Source organism: Argiope bruennichi, chromosome 9 (assembly GCF_947563725.1).
Source record: "Argiope bruennichi chromosome 9, qqArgBrue1.1, whole genome shotgun sequence".
Classification (NCBI taxonomy): Eukaryota; Metazoa; Arthropoda; class Arachnida; order Araneae; family Araneidae; genus Argiope; species Argiope bruennichi.
This window is the reverse complement of record NC_079159.1, coordinates 71912809-71934510: the sequence shown is the minus strand read 5'-3', so window position 1 is coordinate 71934510 and position 21702 is coordinate 71912809. Positions and strand designations below refer to the sequence as shown.

Sequence of the window (21702 nt, the reverse complement as noted above, 5' to 3'; positions counted from 1 at the left end):
TAATTAATGAAAATAATTTCATAAATCATTACTTGTAAATCGATGAAAAAAATTGAAAAATTTTGAACAACTATTATTTTAATCTATTCTATTATTTTAATCACATCGATTACTACTCAAAAGTTCTCATTAATCTTTAGGGCAAAGTTTCCTGGTTATTCGATCGTGCTTCCTTAAAGTTACGAATTCAAGTGGGCGTTAAAACTTATAAAAGACGTATTCAAATCAATAAAATTTATCAGTTTCTCGGTAACTTATCATCGAAAACTATATCGTCTTCGTTCGTTCATAGGATGTGATTCCATTTCAATATTTTTCCCATGAGCGGAAGCTCCTACAATTTAAATTGAATTGCAATTTAATTAATTTAATTGATCTGAATTAAATTCAACTGAAGTCTGAAATATTTGTTAGTTTTCGCAGAATTGTTCGTCCTGTCGGGGAATATCAAAGAAAAATATTTTTATTTTTTAATAAGATTTATTTATAGCAGTTATAATATTAAGCATATCAACAAATAAAATTTTATCTATTTGCAAAGAATTATGAATAAAAAAATTAGAAGAAAGTTTAAGATAGAAATACATGAATTTTGAATATCTCCACACCAACATGTTCAAATAAAAAAATACAATAGCAATTTCTATCAGAATACTATATATAAAACATGGAAAAAATGCCTAGCAGCAAAAAGTGCTTGACCTTATATTCAGCTGGTAATCCTTTGATGATCAACAGAATTTTCGTTATTTCGAACAGTCTAATTATCCGAGAGGATTTGTGGCATTATAATAAAAACCAGCTAATTTTTTTTGATTAAAAATACTAAAATTATATTAGATATATTAATCACTTTTTTTTTTCAAAAAAATGAAAGAACCAAAGAAAGGAGAAAAATATTAAGGAAACAATAGTTATATACATTAATAACATCAATAAGGACAAAATCAAAACCAATTTCAAAGCAGAATAATTAATTTGTAATAATATAAACTACTATAGCAGTAGAAAAAATCATTTTGTACTAGCCATCTTTGGCGATCAGTTTATTCCCCAAAAATATTCCCCATGTTTAATTATCAATTTAGTTTCTGACACATAACTTGATGTTCTTGATTTCTCTTTACAAAGTATTTTTAAACATTAAATTGAAACATATATTTAAGCCATGTTATTTTTTTAAAAATTAACAGTTGATCTACACATTATGCACATTAACTATTATAATAAAATCGAATCTCATGGCATCACAGTGTCATTAAAAATGTACGTATATAGAATCAAATCGCAGGTTGTCTTTAGCCATAATGTAACTTTACTTTCTGATTTCTCATGGGAATTCTGCTGATAAGAAGAATTTTTTCTATGCTAACTTTCAACAATGGAAGAATATAAGTTCATTATTTGATGAAATAATGAAAGTTGTTTGAATTTCATTTTAATAGAAAATTTTATTGTAAAAAATTGGGTAAAAAATATTTTTGAAATTTGCTTAAACTTAGGAAAAAATTTCTGGACAGCTAAATTATATCATTAAAAAAAGACATTATTCTAAATTTCAAAATGGAGTAAACTGAGTTTTGTGCTATAATATTTTCAAAAGTTATCGAGGAAAATGTTAAAATTTATTTAATTTTTAATTAATTAAAATTTAAAAGTCTTTCTTAAATGTCTATTCTAATCCTCTGAAGTATATCGGTATCACATTTGGTATGTCGAATTGTCTATGTCACAGCTATTTCACAACTATTTAGTTTCTCCTGTTGTACGCTTACAAATTTTCCAAAAGTATCGCTTAAATACGTTAAAATTTCGTTTAATTTTTAATTGCTAAAATTACAAATTAATTTTTTAAAAGCTTTCTGAGATGTGCATTTCCGTTTTCCAAACCGTATTTGTCTAATTTGATAGATATAGGTAAAACAGTCGAGCCTGAAGAACGCCAAGGTAGACATATAAACAAATTATCCTTTATTATAGAAGGGATGATGTACTTTCAGCAGGCATGTTTTTAGTATATTAAATATCTCAAAAGCTATGTGCCAATTTAAATTTCGAATTCTCTCCTCATCTTGCAGAAAGCTAAAGTATCGGAAATCATAACATTACGTAAGACATCTTACAGTTAAATGCGTGTCATGTGACAGTTAAATCACTATAAATGACTTTATAACTAAATGAAGAAACGAATACGCATTAAAACATTGAAAAAAATATCAAGAACGGCAAATTCATTTTATGTCGCTCTTATTATGATACCTATATCATATTCAACCACATTAAATTAATGACCAGCTTGTGCTCGAAAAATACGGATTTTCATATGATCTTAAATTGTAGAAAATAAATTTTATTTACTTACTCAAGTAATGAGGCATAGAGCAAAACTTTCAGACCAATTGACCAACAATAGCTTGATATGACATCTCACTGCTTTCAAATTATTTTTAGGTCTATCATGATGTTTACAACTCCTAAACAAAACACGGTAAACAACTAAATTACATTTAGGTTGAGCTAATTTGAAATTCTCCCGGATAACGTAGGCGAATAATTTGCAATCGTGATTTATCCGGATAAAGAAAATTTAAGAGATGATCGCAGTATAAATAAAAACTACTCATAAAATATACAGAGTTGAAAAATCCAATTATAAATCATCACGATTTAAAAGTGATGTCACACCAAAGTTGCGAATGTAGAAATCCTGTTTGGTGAATCGGTAAAAAAGAAATAGTGTTTTTGTTCCAGATAGTATGGTTTTTGCATTATTAGAGTTTCTTATCTATATGAACATATCTCTCTCACATTTTATTTATCAAAATATCAATTGCCCATAAATGTAAAAGAATGAGAGCTTATAAATCGAAATAATTTCAAAAATGGTAATGGCCATACCAAAAACTGAATCAGAGTTATTACTATTGGAATAATTATTTAAGATTTATTAAAATAATTGGGACATTCTTACCAACGAAACATAAAATTTCAATTATAAATAAAAGGGCAATATTAGAAATAAATTTTATATCTTATATCTGACCAACAATTTAGTTAATATAAAAAATGAGTAAATTTCATGATAAAAAAAGCATAAAAGTTTTTTCTTAAGTTATTTATATCTTAAAAGCAAACTGGAAAATGCATTATGGTACGATGGTTTTCAGAACGTAACCACAAAACGATACGCTCAGAAAACAGAAATCTGCTTTAAATCATTCCAAAATTCAATAACTGTAGTAAAAATACTTTCATTTTAAAATACTTAAATAAGTATTTTTAAAAATAATAAATGTCATGTTACTTGAAAATCTAAAAAAAATTATGAGAGTTTTCATTAAAATTAGCTTTCTAAAATTATGCTGCTCTGAAAAAATATATGCAAATAGTTTTATAACTTTTGTAATTATTGTAAAGCAGAATTTCATTCATCTGCAATTAAGATAATTTATCTTACGCGCACCGAAATTTGAAGAAGACAGTTTGAAGATAAACAGCCAGAAACTATATCTTTCTGGTGATACATTTTTAAAGTCAAATTATAAGATTTCAACTTTCTAAACTTATATACATCATACATTTCTGTAATCAATGACATATCTCCTATTTTAGAAAATTAAAATCGAAAAATCGATTCATTGACGGTTAAAATGTCCCCACACCTATTCCCTTGAAATATTCAAATGAATTAATTTGTTAGAAGCGTAAAAGAAAAATCATACATTAGAACTTAAAGCTGTATTTCCGTATAGAAGAATGAACGAAAAAAGAAATATTATAATATATACACCACCATCGAGATAGGAAATGATTTTTGAAGCGGACATGTTGCAATTTGTAGATAGTTTGCCAGCCAAAAAGTAAAGCCATCATTATGTTAAAATCTCATTCAGCACAAACGAATGAAAATTTATAATTTAGTTCTATGATCAGGTGAATAATATTTACTACGTTTGTGTTTATAATAAGTAAAAATGAGATATTACAAATAAAAATAAGTTTGGAAGAACTTATACCATTTTCACGTGACGTTTTTCTATTCTATTTCCCAATACTGCCTAAAAGTATTAAATCAGGATACAATATGCTGATTTGGAAAAGAAGAACTACAGTCAGAGTTGATTGAGGATAAAATCTGATGATATGAGTTAAAAAGAACTTCCGGTCAAAGGCGGATGTTGACAACTATGTTCTAACTATCACTATAAAGATGGAAGGAACGAAAGTTATTTGGATATCCAAATTTTGATCTGGTAATTTTAAAATGTCTCTAATAAAACTAAATATCTTTAAAGGATTTTAATATATTTTATTTAAATAAAGCAAATAATACATCAGACCCCCCATAAGCATAAAATTTCTTAGTTCTGATTTTCGCATATATTCCGAATAAAAATGCTTTCTTTACTGTTTTATTGTTTTAAATAAGTTCTAAATATAAAGTTTGTCATTTTTCTTTCTCCTCCTATCAAATGTAGACTTATCTGATCAAGAAATATTGAATTTTCTCTAATCTAACTAACACGATTAAATCGCAATAATAAGTGAGATTATTTATAATTGATTTCAAAAAAGAGAAGCGTTAGATTTCAATTCTTCGTACTCCAAATCATTTTCTTCACTCGGAATGTCCATTCAAGCTAGCTGGTAATGGTGCTCATCAGATAGTTGCAGATGTAATTAAACAGTAATATTTTACATTGAATTCTGAAAAAAAAATCATATTGCTTAGTTTTTTTTATAAAAGTTTGAATAATAAACCCTGATTATATCGAGATAACTTTCTCTTTTCTTGTTTTTTTATTTAAAGCACAATAACATTCATAATTTATCAAATAGAATATTTCCCAGTTTAACAATATCATGAAGTGAGTTTCCCTTTTTATTAGAAAAAGTAATATTCGAAAGTCATTATTCCTCTTAAAAGCTAATGATTTTTTTAGATAGTTGAATTAACTTTGTGAAAGAGATAAGTAAAAATGTAATAGTTGAACGAATTTTTTAAGCAATACTACAATAAAAAAGCTAAAATTAGAGGCAAATAGTGTCTTCTTTACTGAAATCCTTTCTTTATTGAGAAATTTATCTGATAAAGTTTTTGTGTTCAAATTCTTTTGAGGCGCATTCTTTCATTACTTCACTCACTTCATAAAACATATACTAATCCTTTTAAAGTCATATTATCTAAAGTTTTGTTCAAATTTAGAAATTTAAATCAGAATCAAACCTAGGCAAGATGGATAAAAACGTAATATCCATTCATATCAATTCAGTTTCATTTGCAGGATGCTTTTGTATAAAATTCTTAAGCTCCCGAATGCTTACGGGAGTTCCGGTATTTTTTAATAGAATTTTAAAATTAATCCTAAAATCTTATTACAATTATACAATAAGAAACATCCTTTGCATTACTATTAATATCTCTTCAAACAGATTGTTTGTTTGTTTGCTTTTATTTTAGAAAAATATTTAGAATATGTATATGGGAACCATAAATAACTTTCCAAGCATTGAAATATCTCGAATTAAAACCAATGAATGGAATAAAAACTATATTTCAAATACAGATTATAAAAAATGCGAGAAGAGAAATTTTGAAAAAGAAATTGCCAGTGTAATAGCTACCACAAAGGAAAGAGAGGAACAGAGCACCTAATGCTGACTTATAAAATATTATTTTCTATGGGTTTCTACTACATATCATTCATTTTAGTATTTATATATTTTTATCACTCGAACATTAGTAACATTTTGCAAAACCAATCTTCCATGACTTCAAAGAGATCCATTTTTGTTTTCCAACATCCTCAAAATCTTTTTTTTCAATGATCTTGGTTGTTAAATCTTTTCTAATTCTCGTCTGATCACCGCAGTATGAGAAATCTTTTTTTTTTCTCTCATTTTATCTTGTCTTTCAAAATTATTATACGAAATTCGGCTTCATTCAATTCGTTATTTTTAGCTGCAGATAACTCAAAATTAAAGCAATTATTTTATGACAAACCCTGTACATTACATATCATTTAAAAAATATCTAAAAATATAAGTATTTCTTTTGTCTATAAGTATTTTTGGGGAGGTACTAGGTACTAGGATATTCTAAAATATGATGGCTATAAACTGACCTCTATTAGAAAAGTCTTTAACTCTATATTAAATTGATTCATTTACTGTATTCATTTTTAAAAAATGAATATTAATTTTATCAAAATGACGTAATGAAAATTTATTTTTCTAAACACTTCAATAATATATGAATTCTGTAATATTTTACAATATTCCTGATTCCAACTTCTCTCGTGGTCACTAGGACTTGATCGCTTGTTTGTTATTGCCTAATCGATTATAGAAACCGCAATCAAGAGAAATAGTCCCACAGAGTTTTTCTTTTTTTCCCCTCGTGTTTCAGGTCGGTTTTTCTTCCTGGTCCTCATTTAATCTGTTGGCGACGTCTTCAACGATAAAGGGAATTTATGGATGTGGTGCGAACTGCTATCGTAAACAAGAGTGGGTAAATGACTCAGAGCAAACAGTTCATCCGAACATCAGGAATTCTCAGAAACTTATTACCATAATCGATGTAGACAGCGAGGAAATAGTTGTGGAAATTAATTGGGCCGATCCACATTCACAACAGGAGATAAACAAGAAATGCTGACAAATTTAAAAAGAGCAGAAATTATGTCAATTAGTTAGTAAAAATAGTTAATGGTATGTTCATAATTGATACGTTGCAATTTAAATAAAATAAGAGCTAAAAATAGGCTTGAAATAAACGTGATTTTAGCTTGAAAAAATATTTCCTGTGTGTTAAGTGTGTTTCCTGTGTAATAAGTTGAATCGTAGTTATTCTCGGGTGAATTTTGTAGCTTCCAGAAGAAATAAAATGGCATTCAAGTGATAAAAAATCGTGTTCAGTATTTTCAGTATTTCGTTGAGAATGGGCTTTTCATAACTAGATGACAAACTGGGGATTGAAATTGGTGGTTTAGTTACGTTTACATACCGTTTAAAAGAATTTGAAATTTACTATAAACGGAACTACGAAATTCGCAATTTTGATTTAAACGCAATAACAATTACTACCACACAATATCAACAGCAGAAAGAATATTTGACACTTGATGTCAAATTCAACGTGTACCAGACACACAGATAAGATAAGTCATTTAGTGGATTTAGGATCTCAACTGAAAAACACTGATCACAAGTCCAAACTTTACTGTAGGATCAGCATTGCCGTTTGAGCCTGGAGGATCGTTGATTAGAGTTCCGGTTCCACGAAAAAATCCACCTATATTTCAGGTTTGTGCAAATTAAATCTAACAATCGGTATCATACGTCTTCTCATTAGCATGATGTTAATATCAGGGACTGGAATATCATTATAAATTTGATTACGTCATCTGACCATGTTTGAAAAATATATCGAGGATGTAATGAAAACAATTAGATTAATTACCGAATTAAATAATTTTTTAAAAAATATAAGAAACGTAAGCAGATTCATTCATAATCAAAATAATGTATATATTTTAAAATCTACTTAATATTTAAGGACTTTGATTTTCTAATTCTAAAAAATATTGATTTCACAGTAAAAAAGAAATCAAAACTTCAAGTTAATAGATCGATAATAGATTTTGTTTTCATAAAATTCTAGGACAGGTAAGAATAGCAGTATTAAGAAATGGAAAAATAATAAATTTTTTTATCATAATTTACTTTTATTGTAATCATCTTATAATTAAAGAAAATGTTACAAAATTTCTATATTCTTAATTTAAAATGAAGTTTCTTCAATATACAAAAAAATAAAAGGAAAGTCCCACCTAATTTAAAAATAGAAGAAATATATCTCATTAAATATTTGCATTACCAAACTTTTGAATTAGATAAGAACAAAATAACCGTACTTAAAAATACTCTTGAACAATTCATAAAACAAGAAAATATTATTTGATTTAAGAAAATTTTAATTTTAAGATGCTATGAATATTGTTTTTGTGCAATAATAAATTCCGATTTTTTTTATTGAAAAATTTCAACATTTCACGTAAATTCCCACCAATTAAAAAGTTAATAAAAACTATGACTAATAAGAACTGTCGTGAAGTGCTGCTCTTTATCTTCTGAAATGCATTTCCATGAAATTTGGAAGGTCTGTCCAATGTCTGCACTCTAAAATTCTAACACACACATATTCTCATTTTAAAATTAATTATGTAATTAATCCGTAATTTTATATGAAACATATTTAATGTTAATTAAAAGTACAACATATTTACTAAAATTTCTTTTCGGCAACTAACTAATTCGCCAGGATTAATTGTCACTAAAATTATAAATTAAATATTTAATGGTGTCATCAGCAAAATATTTTTTCAGTTTCAAACTTCATGATTATATAACTCATACTGTTTTAGAAACCTTATACCGTTCTCTTTTTTGCAGCATACATTTTACTAATTTTCTGTCATCTCCCCTAAAATTTAAGCTTTAATTTGAAATGGAAATGATTAAAATTCAATGCATACAAAAACTTTTTTTGCTTAAATCAAATATATTTCTTAAATATGAGTGCAGTAAACAGGATCCCTCAACATAAAAGTTTTTTTTGTACACTATTGAATAATTTTTTATAATTTATACAACATCTCAAAAGGATAATACAATAAAAAAAATTTGATTCATCATAAAATTCAAATTTCAGTTTTACTCTCAAAACGATTTAAATGATGTAAATAAAAATATTTTATTTTGTTTTAATTAAAAAAATGTACTTTTGATGTACTGAAAAAATCCTGAAGTCTAATTTTATGCAGTCCTTCGGTCCTCTGAATCATATCAGTAAAGTATTCCAGACTAAACTTTAAATCAAAATATGTTTCCAAAGTTATAGCAGGAAAACACTAAAATTTTACTTAATTTTAATAGATTAAAATTCTAATAAATTTCAAAAATAATGTTCCAAGATATATATTCCATCCTTTAAAATATATACATATATATATGCCAATTTGGTATCTCTAGATCCAACCGTTTGGCCAATGAAATGCCAACATTTATACATTCATCTTCATATATACATTCATCTTATTCATTATAAGAAGAAATAGAGTTGAGTGTAATTGTTAAATTATCTTATCAAATGTACTTTTTAAATCAAAATTTAACAATTAATATTTTATGTTAAGATCTATTCTTAAGTTTAATATCAAAATTGAGTATTTGTTTTTGTTTCAAAAAATCTAATTTAGGTTCCATATATAATTTTTATAATACCCTTAATATACATCTGGAATACGAAAATTGGAACTTTAATTACTTTAAGATACCTCAGAATATAGAAATTCCTTTATATATATATGTATGTATGTGTGTGTGTGTGTGTGTGTGTGTGTGTGTGTGTGTGTGTGTGTGTGTGTGTGTGTGTGTGTGTGTGTGTAAGAAAAATCAACATACATATATTTATAAATCATATAGTTTTTATAATTTAACTAATAAAATGTTTTAATCTGAGCTAATAATTATTATTGGATTATAATATCTGGATTAAAAAACCTACCTTTTGACTGTTTGTGTTTGGTCGATGTATGTAAAATTTTCTTTAAATTTCCACTCTAAAATTTGGCTGAAGGGGAAAGATGGAGTTTTTAAGCTTTTTTAAGAGTTTATTGTTACAGATGTTATTATTAAAAATTGTTATAAAGTCAAAATTTATTCAATAGGAGCGAGGTACTAATCATTTAGGTAATTAGGCTTATCGCTATTATGTCTTCTCTTTTATTTTTAAACTATAGAGTAAGGGATAAAATGCAAGGAATTAATTTTTTAAATGCCATAACCTCAAGATTTTCTTGGGTGCTTGCTATTTTGTCATATATATTTTGAAGCAAGATTTTTTCATTATATTTGGTATTTTCTTCAACAACAATCCATTCAAAGTATGATTCGACTCGTAATTAGTTTTGTATGGAATTCGCCTTCCCATTCCCAGAAATATTTGAATGTCTCGGAGTCCAAATCAAAACGATCTTTTAATTCAGTTTTGTTCTAATTAAGAGGTTTTTCGCTTTTCAATGAATAATTCCCACTGATTTGAAAGATAAACTTTTCAAGTCCTGAAGGACAAAAAAAAAAAAAAAAAAAAAAAAAACTGCCTGTCAGCAACAGTAAATTTTTTTGTAATTGAAAGGTCATCAGTGGCTTGACAGATTAGAAGAACTTCGATCGTAAAGATGGAATTAATTGGGTTGAATTCGATACGCAAACAATTATCGTAATAAGACATTTAATTATTATAATAAGGCGCTTTAACTACTTTTACTACTAAAACAAAATTTCGGCATTTACAAAATTTAAATAATCGGCAAATAAATAATTTCCACGGAGTGGGATGAAATGGGAATTCTAACGCGTTAGGAATGCTCAAGGGAGCATAAATATATATTTTGGAAATATTTTTTATTATGCTTGTTTTTTTTTATGAAAATATATTTGGCTTTGTGTAGATTTTATTATCTGCATTCATCGCATCACATACATTTTAGGAGTCTTGATATTCGAATTTAATCAAATATTCAAAAATTAGTATTCAGATTTTAAACTTTTAAACAAACATATGAAATGAAATAAAATCCTATTCATTTAAATCAAGCAAAAAAATACTAAAAACAATAATATGCTAATTGGGAGCATTAAAGTTTTAAAAAGTCGAGATAATATTACGAGATAAAATTAAGTTAAATTGTTAAAGAAATTGCAACATTTTTAAAAGTAAGTTGTTTAAAAGTTTACTACATAACAAATTTAATCAAGATTCAATTAAAAAAATTAAAAATAAAAATGTTCCAAAGAAAGATTGTAACATAATTTCAACATTGACTGAAGCACGCGAGTGATATATGTGATTAAATAATAAAACGGGTTTATTTCAATAAAAAATGGAGCTGATAAAATTTTTTAAAATTAATTTTGAAAAATTGATTGAAAATTGGAGAAAAATAGTATAGTAGTAAAGTAATTTCAGTATAAATTCAATTTTTTGAATTTTATGATGGTTAAAATTTAAGAAGTTATAGTGTAAAAATATTAAATATTTTAATCCCTGTTTCTTCCCCTTAAAAAGGGCGTAAAAATTTTTCAATAAAAAATCTTATAGGTTCTAAACAATACGTGTGACAAAAATTTTTTTGAATCTATTAAAGGATGTGAAGTTATATCCTATTCAAACCAGTATTCAATATATATATATATATATATATATATATATATATATATATATATATAATTATCAAAACAACTAAAAGAACTAAATGATACAAAAATTTGGTTTGAAAAATGAAAGTTATTGCCAAAGAATAAAAAAAGTTCCAGAAATTAAGATCTCAATATTTCAAGATGATAGACAACATTCAAATGAATCTAAATGTATATCTCTTTATTTAAAAAAATCAGCTGAAAAAAATTGCCATAACTTTAAACAAACCACCTGCGCAAATGCGATAATTATCTAAAAAAATGAATTAAAAAAGTAGGTGACTTACTGGACATTTGTTGAGCGTTCGAGATGGCTTGCTATGGAACTCAAGCAGAGTTGTTTTGGCGAAAGATGTGATCGGACGCCCCCTCCCTTAGTATCGAGATAAGAATTTCCAGAGAATCTCATTCAGCACATCTTATAACAGATGGTGTCGACAGAACACCTCTTCTTTTCTCAGTTTGATCTATTCCCACGAAAATGTTATAAGATGTGCTTTGCTTTAATCTATGTGTAAAACTTTTTTTAATGATTTGTTGATAATTGGAACCGAGAACGAAGACCGAGCTTTGTAAAGTGAGCTGCATTTCCATTTAAGAAAGATGAAACAATGTTAATTAAATCTGAAATTATCAACACTGTTTTTTAATTATTATTATTATCTTTCAATGAATTGGCATTGAAAGTTCCTTGCCTTGATTTGATATGCGATATTACTATCTATTTTTTGAAGATCTATTTGAATCATATTCAGAGAAGTTTTCAAAACCTTTATTTATTAGCTGAAACCTTGCTACAGCAGATAAGTTGGCATTGCTATAGTTTTATTGTCAGGTAATTCTGTTGTGAAACATATCCTGTTACATATTATCTCGGTTTTCCTAGTTATTAAACTGAAAAATTATGAAAATTCCTGTTATTTTTCCGCCATACAGCAATACACAGTTGTTTACTTTAGTTAGATTTATATTTCATTTCGAGGTTATGCGAAAATTGTTTTTATCCACTTTTATTTTTATTTTATTTTATTTATTTATTTATTTTATTGTTTATGTCGAGATCAAGTGACAATGACGAAACTTGCATTGACACTCCATTCACCAAACTTCCCCATTAGTATAAATGGATGGCATTTGATCACACACCGCAGATCTAACTTATAGGCCTTAATGCAGGTTGATATACATTGAAATCAGGTCTTGTGCAAGTGAATTTCTGATACTAACCACCACAAACTCTTAAATTCCACAGTTTTAAAACCCTTAGTTCCTTTGATCTTACCGAAATCACACTATTTTAAGTTTTGTTTTCATTGTCTAATCATATCAGACTTTGTATTAATTCGGCTTTTCTATTAGCATTAATTTTCAAAAATGGCTCCTTTAAAGTTATTCAATTTTATTACTTAGAACACACCTTGTATGATCGAATTTTAAAGTTAAATTACTTACATTTAATAAAATTCTTTTAAAAATTAACATACATGCTTCGATATTTCTTTCCTATAAATTTAAATGTATGAAATAAAAAAAAATTCTGTGGTCTCATGCTGCTTTTTGAATCCCGTTGCTTTCTTTGTTCCTTTTCGTCGAATTTGGAATCCTCCACCAAATGAGCCATTTGGCTCGGCGTTCTTCTTCACAAGAACGCGCACTCTTTGTCGAGACCTGTATTTGATTCTTGAGTGACAGAGATTAATTACGTGTAATTAGGCAGTGCGAATCGTTATAAGCTACTTAAGAGTAGAATGTATCTTCAATTTAATACAATAAAACATTTTACGTTTGTCATTCAGAGATGCTCTTAAACAACGTGCTAACGAGAATTTACAATCGACTCATGGTTCAAATTATGAGAAATTGCTTACCTTATTTGAATAATACAATGTTATCTAATGCAATGTAAGTCCAGTTTTTAACAAATTTCTGTAATAATTTTGATATAAAATAATGTAATAAATTCACAAATAATGTTAATAGAGTCTGGATTATTTTAAAAGCAACTAAACAACACGTAACGATAATTATAACATTTTAATTGAAATATCCCTCCTTGAGTATAAATATTTCTTTTTCCTTGCCTTTTACTAAAGAATATCAAACAAAATCAAGTTCTCATTGAATATATTGCCATGAGACGAAGTAAAAATGCAAATGATCAACATTTTAAAAGAAAATGATTAGATGGCTGACGATTCTTCTGTCATCTCAGAATTCCTCAGTAGTTAAAAAGTTGATATTTATTTTATTTGTCACTATAATATGTCACTTTGGTATATATACAATATACTTATATATATATATATATATATATATATATATATATATATATATATATATATATATATATATATATATATATATATATATATATATATCATATGTCCCTATGGCAGCTAGCTGGTTCGCAGGGATAAATGGCCACTAAAAATTTGAATTAATATTTTATATAACAATATCTTTAATTTTTAAGATCCAAATTTTGATAAACATATAAGTCATGCTATTGTTCTCACACAATTTTGTTCATTTTACTGTGCATTTCTTTAATTTTCTTTCTTATGCCCTAAAATGCAAAATTTAATTTGAAATGGAAGTGATTGCAGTTTAATTAATACAAAGACTATTTTTAAATCCAGCAGTTTTTTAAAAATATGAATTTAAAAAAAGTAATTGTTCAGCATTAAATTCTTATATGCACTACATTTTTTTTTTTTTTGTAATTTATGCAATACCTCAAAGCATTATTCCATAAAAGTTTTTCTAATTTATCATAAAATTCAATTTTTAGTTTTACTTTCAAAAGGATTTAATTGAGGTAAATAAAGAATATTTTATTGCAGTCAATAAATGAAAAAATCATGAAATCTAAATTTTTATACAGTCTTTCAATCATGCAAATAATAATCAGTAAAATATTTTTGTTACTGCAATTTTTAAATCAAAAAACATTTCTGTCTTCTATGCCAAAATGTAGCCGAGTTATAAAGCTTTGAATATCAGTACTTTGCTACAATAAACAATTGCATCATTTTAGGCCAATCAACTTTGAAAAAAATTACAGGCGTTGATAGGAATTATTTTCCTCGAGGTGGACACTGGAGTGGTCTGAAATGGCCCGTTTCTAATAAATTATCTTCAGATTTTCAAAACTCTCTATCAGTTTTTGTAGTCAAAGAGTGGAACTGTTTGATTACTATATCAAGAATGTATTATTAAATAAAATCATAAAAGAGTCAGTATAAAATTTTAAAATTCTGCAGTCCGTCAGGAGAATTTGACTCGAACTGTATAAAATATAATTTACTTCATTTAGACCACTTTTTGGATATGTATGTCTATAACTAACGGTTTAGAAATTAGCTGTTGAGCCCAGATTAGATGTATTGTATGCATCTCCCCTGCCTAAACCATGTTTGCCTTAAATAATAATTAGAATTATTAACTTATTAATATAGATATTTTCAAAGTCACAGAAAATGTTTTCTTGCATTTATTTTTCTAAAAAATCATCATGTTTCATATTTATTTTATTTCATATATACATGTGTTGAAAAATTCCACTTTTCTAGGTTTAGTTTGTGATGAAAGTTAATCTTTTAATTTGTTAATAATTTGTTAATTTCTATCAATTTGCATGTTTAATTATATTTTTATTCTGTGTGAAATATATATATTTTTTTGGAAAATATGCTTAAACTTTCTTTAGAAAATGATTAAAAATTCAAAAAAAAAATTATTATTCGTAAAAATAATATGTAAATAAGGTTCATGAGAAAATTTTTGTACTATAATATTTTCGAAAGTTAAACAAACAAAAAAAAAGTCAAAATTTCAATTAATTTTTAATTAATTAAAATTTTTATAAAAATTTTAAAATTCGTTCTGAGATGCATATTTCTACTTCTTAATGCATATATGTGTCAAGTTTAATAGCTCTAGGTCTAACGGTCTAGTTTGTATGGCTCCATCCCACAGACACATATACATTCATCTTTATTAAAAGCAAAGATGATTCTTTAGTTTTTCTCGATTGTGCGTGTGTAACTTTAATTAAAAATTTCAAAATAAGAACTATCTAGAAGTAATTCATTATCCTACTTATTTCTACGTGAAAATATTGTTATATTTTGGGTGATTTTATTAAAACACTTAGAAATTAGAAAATAAATTTATCAACATTGATTTTTTTTCTTTCAGAGAAATTACTGGTGTTTTCTCTATCTCTGCTGGTAATAAAGATGAATGTGTGTGTGTTGGTGCTTTACAGGCCAGACCGTTTGTTCTACAGATACCAAATTTAGCACAAATCCACTTTGGAAGGTAAAAATGTGCACTTCAAAGTATTTTTTTTTTTGAAATTTTGATTAGAATTTTAATTAATTAAAAATTAAATTGAATTCTGCCATTTTTTAACGTTATTTTTGAAAATGCCATTGCACAAAAATAAAATTTTTAATGCCTCAAAATTAAAAAAAAAATTCCTTTTAATGATGCAAATTTAATAATCATTCACATTTTTTAAATCGCACAAATTTTGCTATACAGGTTTAGTATCCAAATGTAGATTGTTATCAAATTTTGAACTTAATTTTGCAAAGGATCGACAGTCTGTCGGTCTGTACTTTCACATGCATGTAAACGAAATAACTCATAAGTGAAATGATTTAAATCAATGAAATGCGGTATATGATCTTGCGACTACAGCTGTTATTCCGTGTAGAATTTTGGTTTTAGTCGGGTGGAAAAAAAGTGTTCAAAATACATATTCGCGCGATACATTCAGTAAAAATGATACATTTAAGCCAAATATCAAAATTTCATAGCTATTGCTCGCCAATGTTATTCAGGACATGTAGGCATTTATCTTTTAACCAGGATCCACAATTTATGCGGTAAGATCTGTATGCGGTATAAGATCTTTATTAGAGAATATGAGAGAACGTTTCGGGGAGACCTTCCCTCCAGCTACATTTTGGAGTTGCTGCATTCACACGCTGACAGTCTTTTCCCGGAATATATTTTCTCTAAAATTTTATATGGATTTATAAATTTGGCACAACGATCACATATCAAATGCCATTCACATGGCTAATTTCATTTTGAATAAGCGTGTTCACAGACATAATTATAGATGGAAGTTTTAAAGCTAAAAAGCACAGAGTTTCACTAAGTTTATTTATTTATTTATTTTTATTTGCGCATATAATATTTTCTATTTCTGTTCTTTGAATTCGAGAAACTAAAAAAGTTCATGGGCTAGTCGGATGTCAGTTTGGAGTTACATCGACTAAAGCGCTTTCAGTAGAAATTTTGATGGTTGTGAACATTGTTTTTGGATTTGCAGTATCTCTTCTATTTATTATTTTAAAAAACATCTATAATTTTTTTCTTAAATAATTTATTTCGTTTTTATCTCTCAAGTGAAATTCAATGTTAATTTGGAAAATAAGATAATAAGATAAACGCATTGAGTAAAAAGAAAAATTTTGTTGAATTCAGGGCGACTCTGAGAGACAAAAGTATGCCTGAATTTACATTGATAAATGAGGACAACTTTTTTTTTTGCTCCATAATTTCAAAGAGATACATTGAATTACGATAAAGCACTCCGATTATTCATTTTCAAAAGTAATGTAGCAAAATAACAAGCAGATATAAGTAATTCAGTATTAAATTCTGATGTAATATAATAGCTAAAAGCGTAAGATTCTGAAGGAAATTTTATTTTCTGCAATACAATTTTCAGTTTTCTCTAAAGAGTTACATAAGGAAGACTAAATGCATTAATTGAAATACTTTCATTACAACGCCAAGAGCTGCTTTTTACATAGTAACTGACAAGAGCACGTTGTTTCTGTCTCTAACTGGTTGCTCTTAAACGTTTTACGCAGCGTAAAGAGATCGAAATCAAGGTACGTAACTGAAACAATGAAACAATACCTCTCTACATCGTTTTGGCAGGTGGACTTTAACTAAAAATAAATACTGGTTCTCATTGTATACGAATATTTTTATTTAACATAGATTCACGCTCCAGATATGCAAACTGTTCTCAGGAACTAACTCTTAACTATTTTTACTGGTAACACTCAGTGATCGTTAGCAATTCTTACTACAGGTCTTACCAAATTTATTTTTTCAAAATTTTTGAATTTAATTAACTTGTCAATCTTAGCGAAAAAAATATACGGTTCGCCAATTTTAATGTTCGTTTAAATTTTAATAATTAAATATTTTACGCAATTCCAACTTTAATAGATTCTTCATCAAAATATTTTAAAACTTGAAATTTTGATAGTCATATAATTCACTCATAATATTATAAAGGCCTTCAGTCATAACGTAATATGTATCTCTCTAATTTTCTGTTACCTCTCGTAGAATTTATGCTTTAAATTAAAGTGAAAAGAATTAATCTGCAATTAATATAATAATATTTTTTACTGAAACAAAGCATTTTTTTATAATATGATTACTGATAACAGAGTCACTGAGCGTTTAAAGTTTATGGGCACTAAAGAATATCTTTCTTAATTTATGTAATATCTCAAGAATTTGTCAACAAAATTTTCTCAGATTCATCATGAACAGATCGATTAATTAACAATGTTTAATTTTAAATGCATCAAACATTAAGAAAATAAACAGAGTCGTTTGAAATAATCGACCGAAAAATGTTAACCCTAGCCTCATTACTGTTGGGGGAAAAAAACTGAAGCCTTACTCATTTGGCGGTGGGGAAAATAGAAATTTTTTTTGGCGGGAAAGTTAGTTTTTAATTAATAATTAAAATTCTAATTAAAAATTCAAAAATAGGGACCCCAGGTGCACATTCCCGACCTCTAAGGTATACATGCACCAAATTTGGTAGCTGTAGGTCAAATGACCTGGCCTGTAGAGCGCCAACACACACACACACACATTGAGCTTTATTTATAAGTATTGATAACCCTAACCGAGCAGGGATGCAGTGTAATGTTCTTATGATATTATCTAATATTTTTCACAGTTGTTGTTACAGTTAAGTTATACTATTGGAGTCCAATATTTTGCTTTTACATATGTAAAGTATACAAAGAAAAAAATCTTAATTATAAAAAAAATTCTGTCTAGAATGTTTCCATGAATTTCCGCAGCTTAGACGTCTTTGAATCCGAAATAAATAAGTTTGAAATTTATGTCTGCTTCTCTGCGAACAGAATGACTTAAAAAACAAACGAACTAAACAAATGTAATTTGGCGTGTGGTCTTTACATCAAAATTATATATTTTTTTGTTAAATTTTGGTTAAATTTCATTTTGAAAAAAAAATACTGTGTTTGTCCGTATTTGAGCATGGGAATATTATGGCACAATAATTAATCCATCAAATTCATTTTGGTGAACTTAATGGATTAATTTTGGCATGTGACTTTATTTTCAAATTATACATCTGTATAAAATTTTGGTCCAACTCCGTCGTTATTGCGGTCTATTCTTTTGTGTAGGGTTAGTTAAAAGTGGTACTTAAAAATTAAGAACTACATAAATGAAATTTGGTTTGGGGACTTGAAACAGAAATTGCAAACTTACCTCAAGTTGACGATCTAAATTTCAAATGAATATTTATTTATTTATTTATTTTACTTTATGACAAAGCAAAAGATAAATAACGCCATATTTTAGGGATATAGGAAAGTCGCGGTATCCAATATAGTAAAATTATGATGTTTTAACTTTCGCTCTTTATTTTTTATACAGTTTTTATTTTCCTGTATTATTCAAATAATATGTCCATTTATTTGAATAATGTACAAAATGCATTCTATGTTGAAATTATTAATCTGAATCCTAGTGCCTATTTATAGGAAAACATTTTAAAAAGGCATATGAAAGAGCTGAAAATGCCTTCACTATCATTAATTACTTATTTAAAATGCCTTTCTTGTTCATACTCAAACGAAAGCAAATCCTGACCTTTATTTTTAATTTTAAATTGTTCTTTTATTGAAAAATTCGTTTTTCAAGGTTACAGAAAATAACAGGAAATGTTAAAAGTGCAATTATTTACATGGCCTGGACTTCAAATTTTATAAGGACAATATATCAATCGTATTTCCTCGTTTCAAAAATCATTATATTTTGATTATTTTCTAATAATTTATACTTTCACGAGTTTGCACTTTTATATACTATGTATAGGATCATGAATAAGTTAGAGTGAAATGCGCATCAGAATATCAGACATGCGTTTCAAAATAAGGTTTTGACTCATTGATGACACTTGATAGATCGATTAACCTTAACCTTACAACCAAAACAACAAATAGTTTCCTTTCCTTTCTTTCATCTGCTTATTTCCTAGAGCGTGGAGATTTGTGACAGGAAAATGCAAAAAAGTATTGTGCATAAGAAGATTCAAAATTTTTCATTTCATATTCAGTCATTTTTATTTTATTATTATTATTTTACGCTTTTCAATTTGGGGTTTTTTCCCCCACACTTTTATTCTTTAGATTCATCCATGCATTTTGGCCCCATAGATGTGTAAAAAATTACAGATAATTTGTCCGCGAACTTATTCATCAGAATAATTCATTCATTTATATAATGTTTTTTTTCTGTTCATTCTTCTTCATACATGCCTCATTTTTCTCTTATTTTTGGTGATTTTTTTTTCTAGTTTTAATAACTTTTTCTGTAACTAGTATGTTAAAGGGAAATATAGGATTTATAATAACAAAATATTACAGTTTAAGCATTTGTAACAGTGTGAATAACAAAATATTACACTGTGAATATTTGTTACACATGAGTAACAAAATATTACAATTTGAGTATTTGCTACAATATGAGTACAAAAGATATAGTTTCCTCACCATGATACTCGAAACAACACGGAATATTAGTTCGGATTACGGATTATAAAATATAGCAAAATTTCAATTAACATTGATTCCTTGCCATTCTAATTTTTTAGTTGTGCTTTTAATCGGCTTTTTCTGATAGCAGACAAAGTTGCTCTTTAGCTTGTTGCAACCGGGTTGGCTGCTTATAAGTTTTTCAAAAAAAATGAGGGTTAATTACACCTAGAAGCCTGTCGGGAAGACAATTTACCAGTACACATTGGAGCTAAGTCCCATTTCGCCAGATTTTATACCTTAAAATGTCTTCAACGATTTGATCTACAAATCATACCATATTTTTCTCTTTTTCATGGACTGATTTAATGCACACTATTTAATGGGATAAAAATCACCACTAGATTAAATACCACTTAAATATCACCACTTTGTTACACTCTTTACATAAGCAAATGGGAAAATAAAATCTTTATAAATTATGCTGCTCCCAGAAAATACATTATTTAATAATAAGTGGTTCTTAATAATAAGAAGTAAGACTTGTTTTTGTGATTTCACTTTCTTAAATATTAGCAAATGAGTAAGATTTGATATAAGAGCTCCTTTCAATCAGTTAGGCATAAATCTCAATCATGTTATTAAATGTCAGGAAGAATTAAAATAGGTGTCTGTCTTTTAGCCAAGACGACAGAATTCTACCAACCTTTAAAAACTCGCAAATTTGTCATCTTGGAAGGCTATAAGAAATGGTAATAGAAAAATTTATGGATGGCAATAATAATTGACAAAATCACATTTGGCAAAAAATGGCCCCCAAAGAAATTCAAATTTGGCGAACAGACATTAATTTTATGTCTGGCCTAAATGTAATAGAAAAGATGCAAGAAAAAGGCATTGTGTGAATGAATAAGTTGAAAGTTCTGAAAGATGTTCGTAGAGAAGAAGAAATAAATTTTTTACAACATGCTCAGTATGCTTGCAAAGTTACATTTCCTGAAAAATACAACTGATATAAATTCACTCTAAATTAGATAGCTTGAATCACAGTTTATTTTGTAGATATTTATCATTATATAAAGATTAAAATTCGTATTATTCTTTTTTAGGAGCTTTATATATATATCCGATTTCGCTTTTTATTTAATTAATTCTATTACGCATTCTAGAAAACTTATGACCTTCTAAAAAACTTCTCTTCAGATATGTGGATTTTAACACGAAATATAGTTTTTCCAAATTAAAAAAATATATATTTAGAAAACGTTTTTTGTTGTTGTATGTCAGAGAGATTATATCTCGTATGACCTCATCGTTAAGATTTCGGAGAAAGAAATCATTCTGTGTTTTTCAAACTTGACGTAAGCGTTTCTATGAATATAACGTAATACCATGCTACTGAAATATCAATGAGGCTTAAACGTGGGAAGATCAACTTACTAAATTTAATTATCAGTGCTGGCTTAAGGAAAATCCATGATCAAAGCAAATGCCAGGTTTCAGTAAAACGTTTAGTAAAAAAGAAATGATGTTTTTATTGCAATCTTTTAAGTAATTTCGTTTGTTTCTTGTTTAAAAAAGATAGAATTGTGTAAAA

At 27.1% G+C, this 21702-nt stretch overlaps 1 protein-coding gene across 2 annotated transcripts in view; it reads right to left on the bottom strand.

Annotated features, from left to right (window-relative positions):
* Positions 1 to 21702, bottom strand: part of LOC129984144 (monocarboxylate transporter 12-like) — a 97337-nt gene that overhangs the window by 65703 nt on the left and 9932 nt on the right. Inside the window, exon 1 of one of the 2 annotated variants that reach the window (XM_056093944.1) lies at positions 11550 to 11626. The exons of the other annotated variant lie outside the window; for it this stretch is intronic. Within the exon in view, the coding sequence (XP_055949919.1) occupies positions 11550 to 11556 (7 nt within the window). The 5' untranslated portion in view covers positions 11557 to 11626. Of the gene's footprint in view, positions 1 to 11549; positions 11627 to 21702 lie in introns of those variants that run through there. 2 annotated transcript variants of the gene reach the window in all.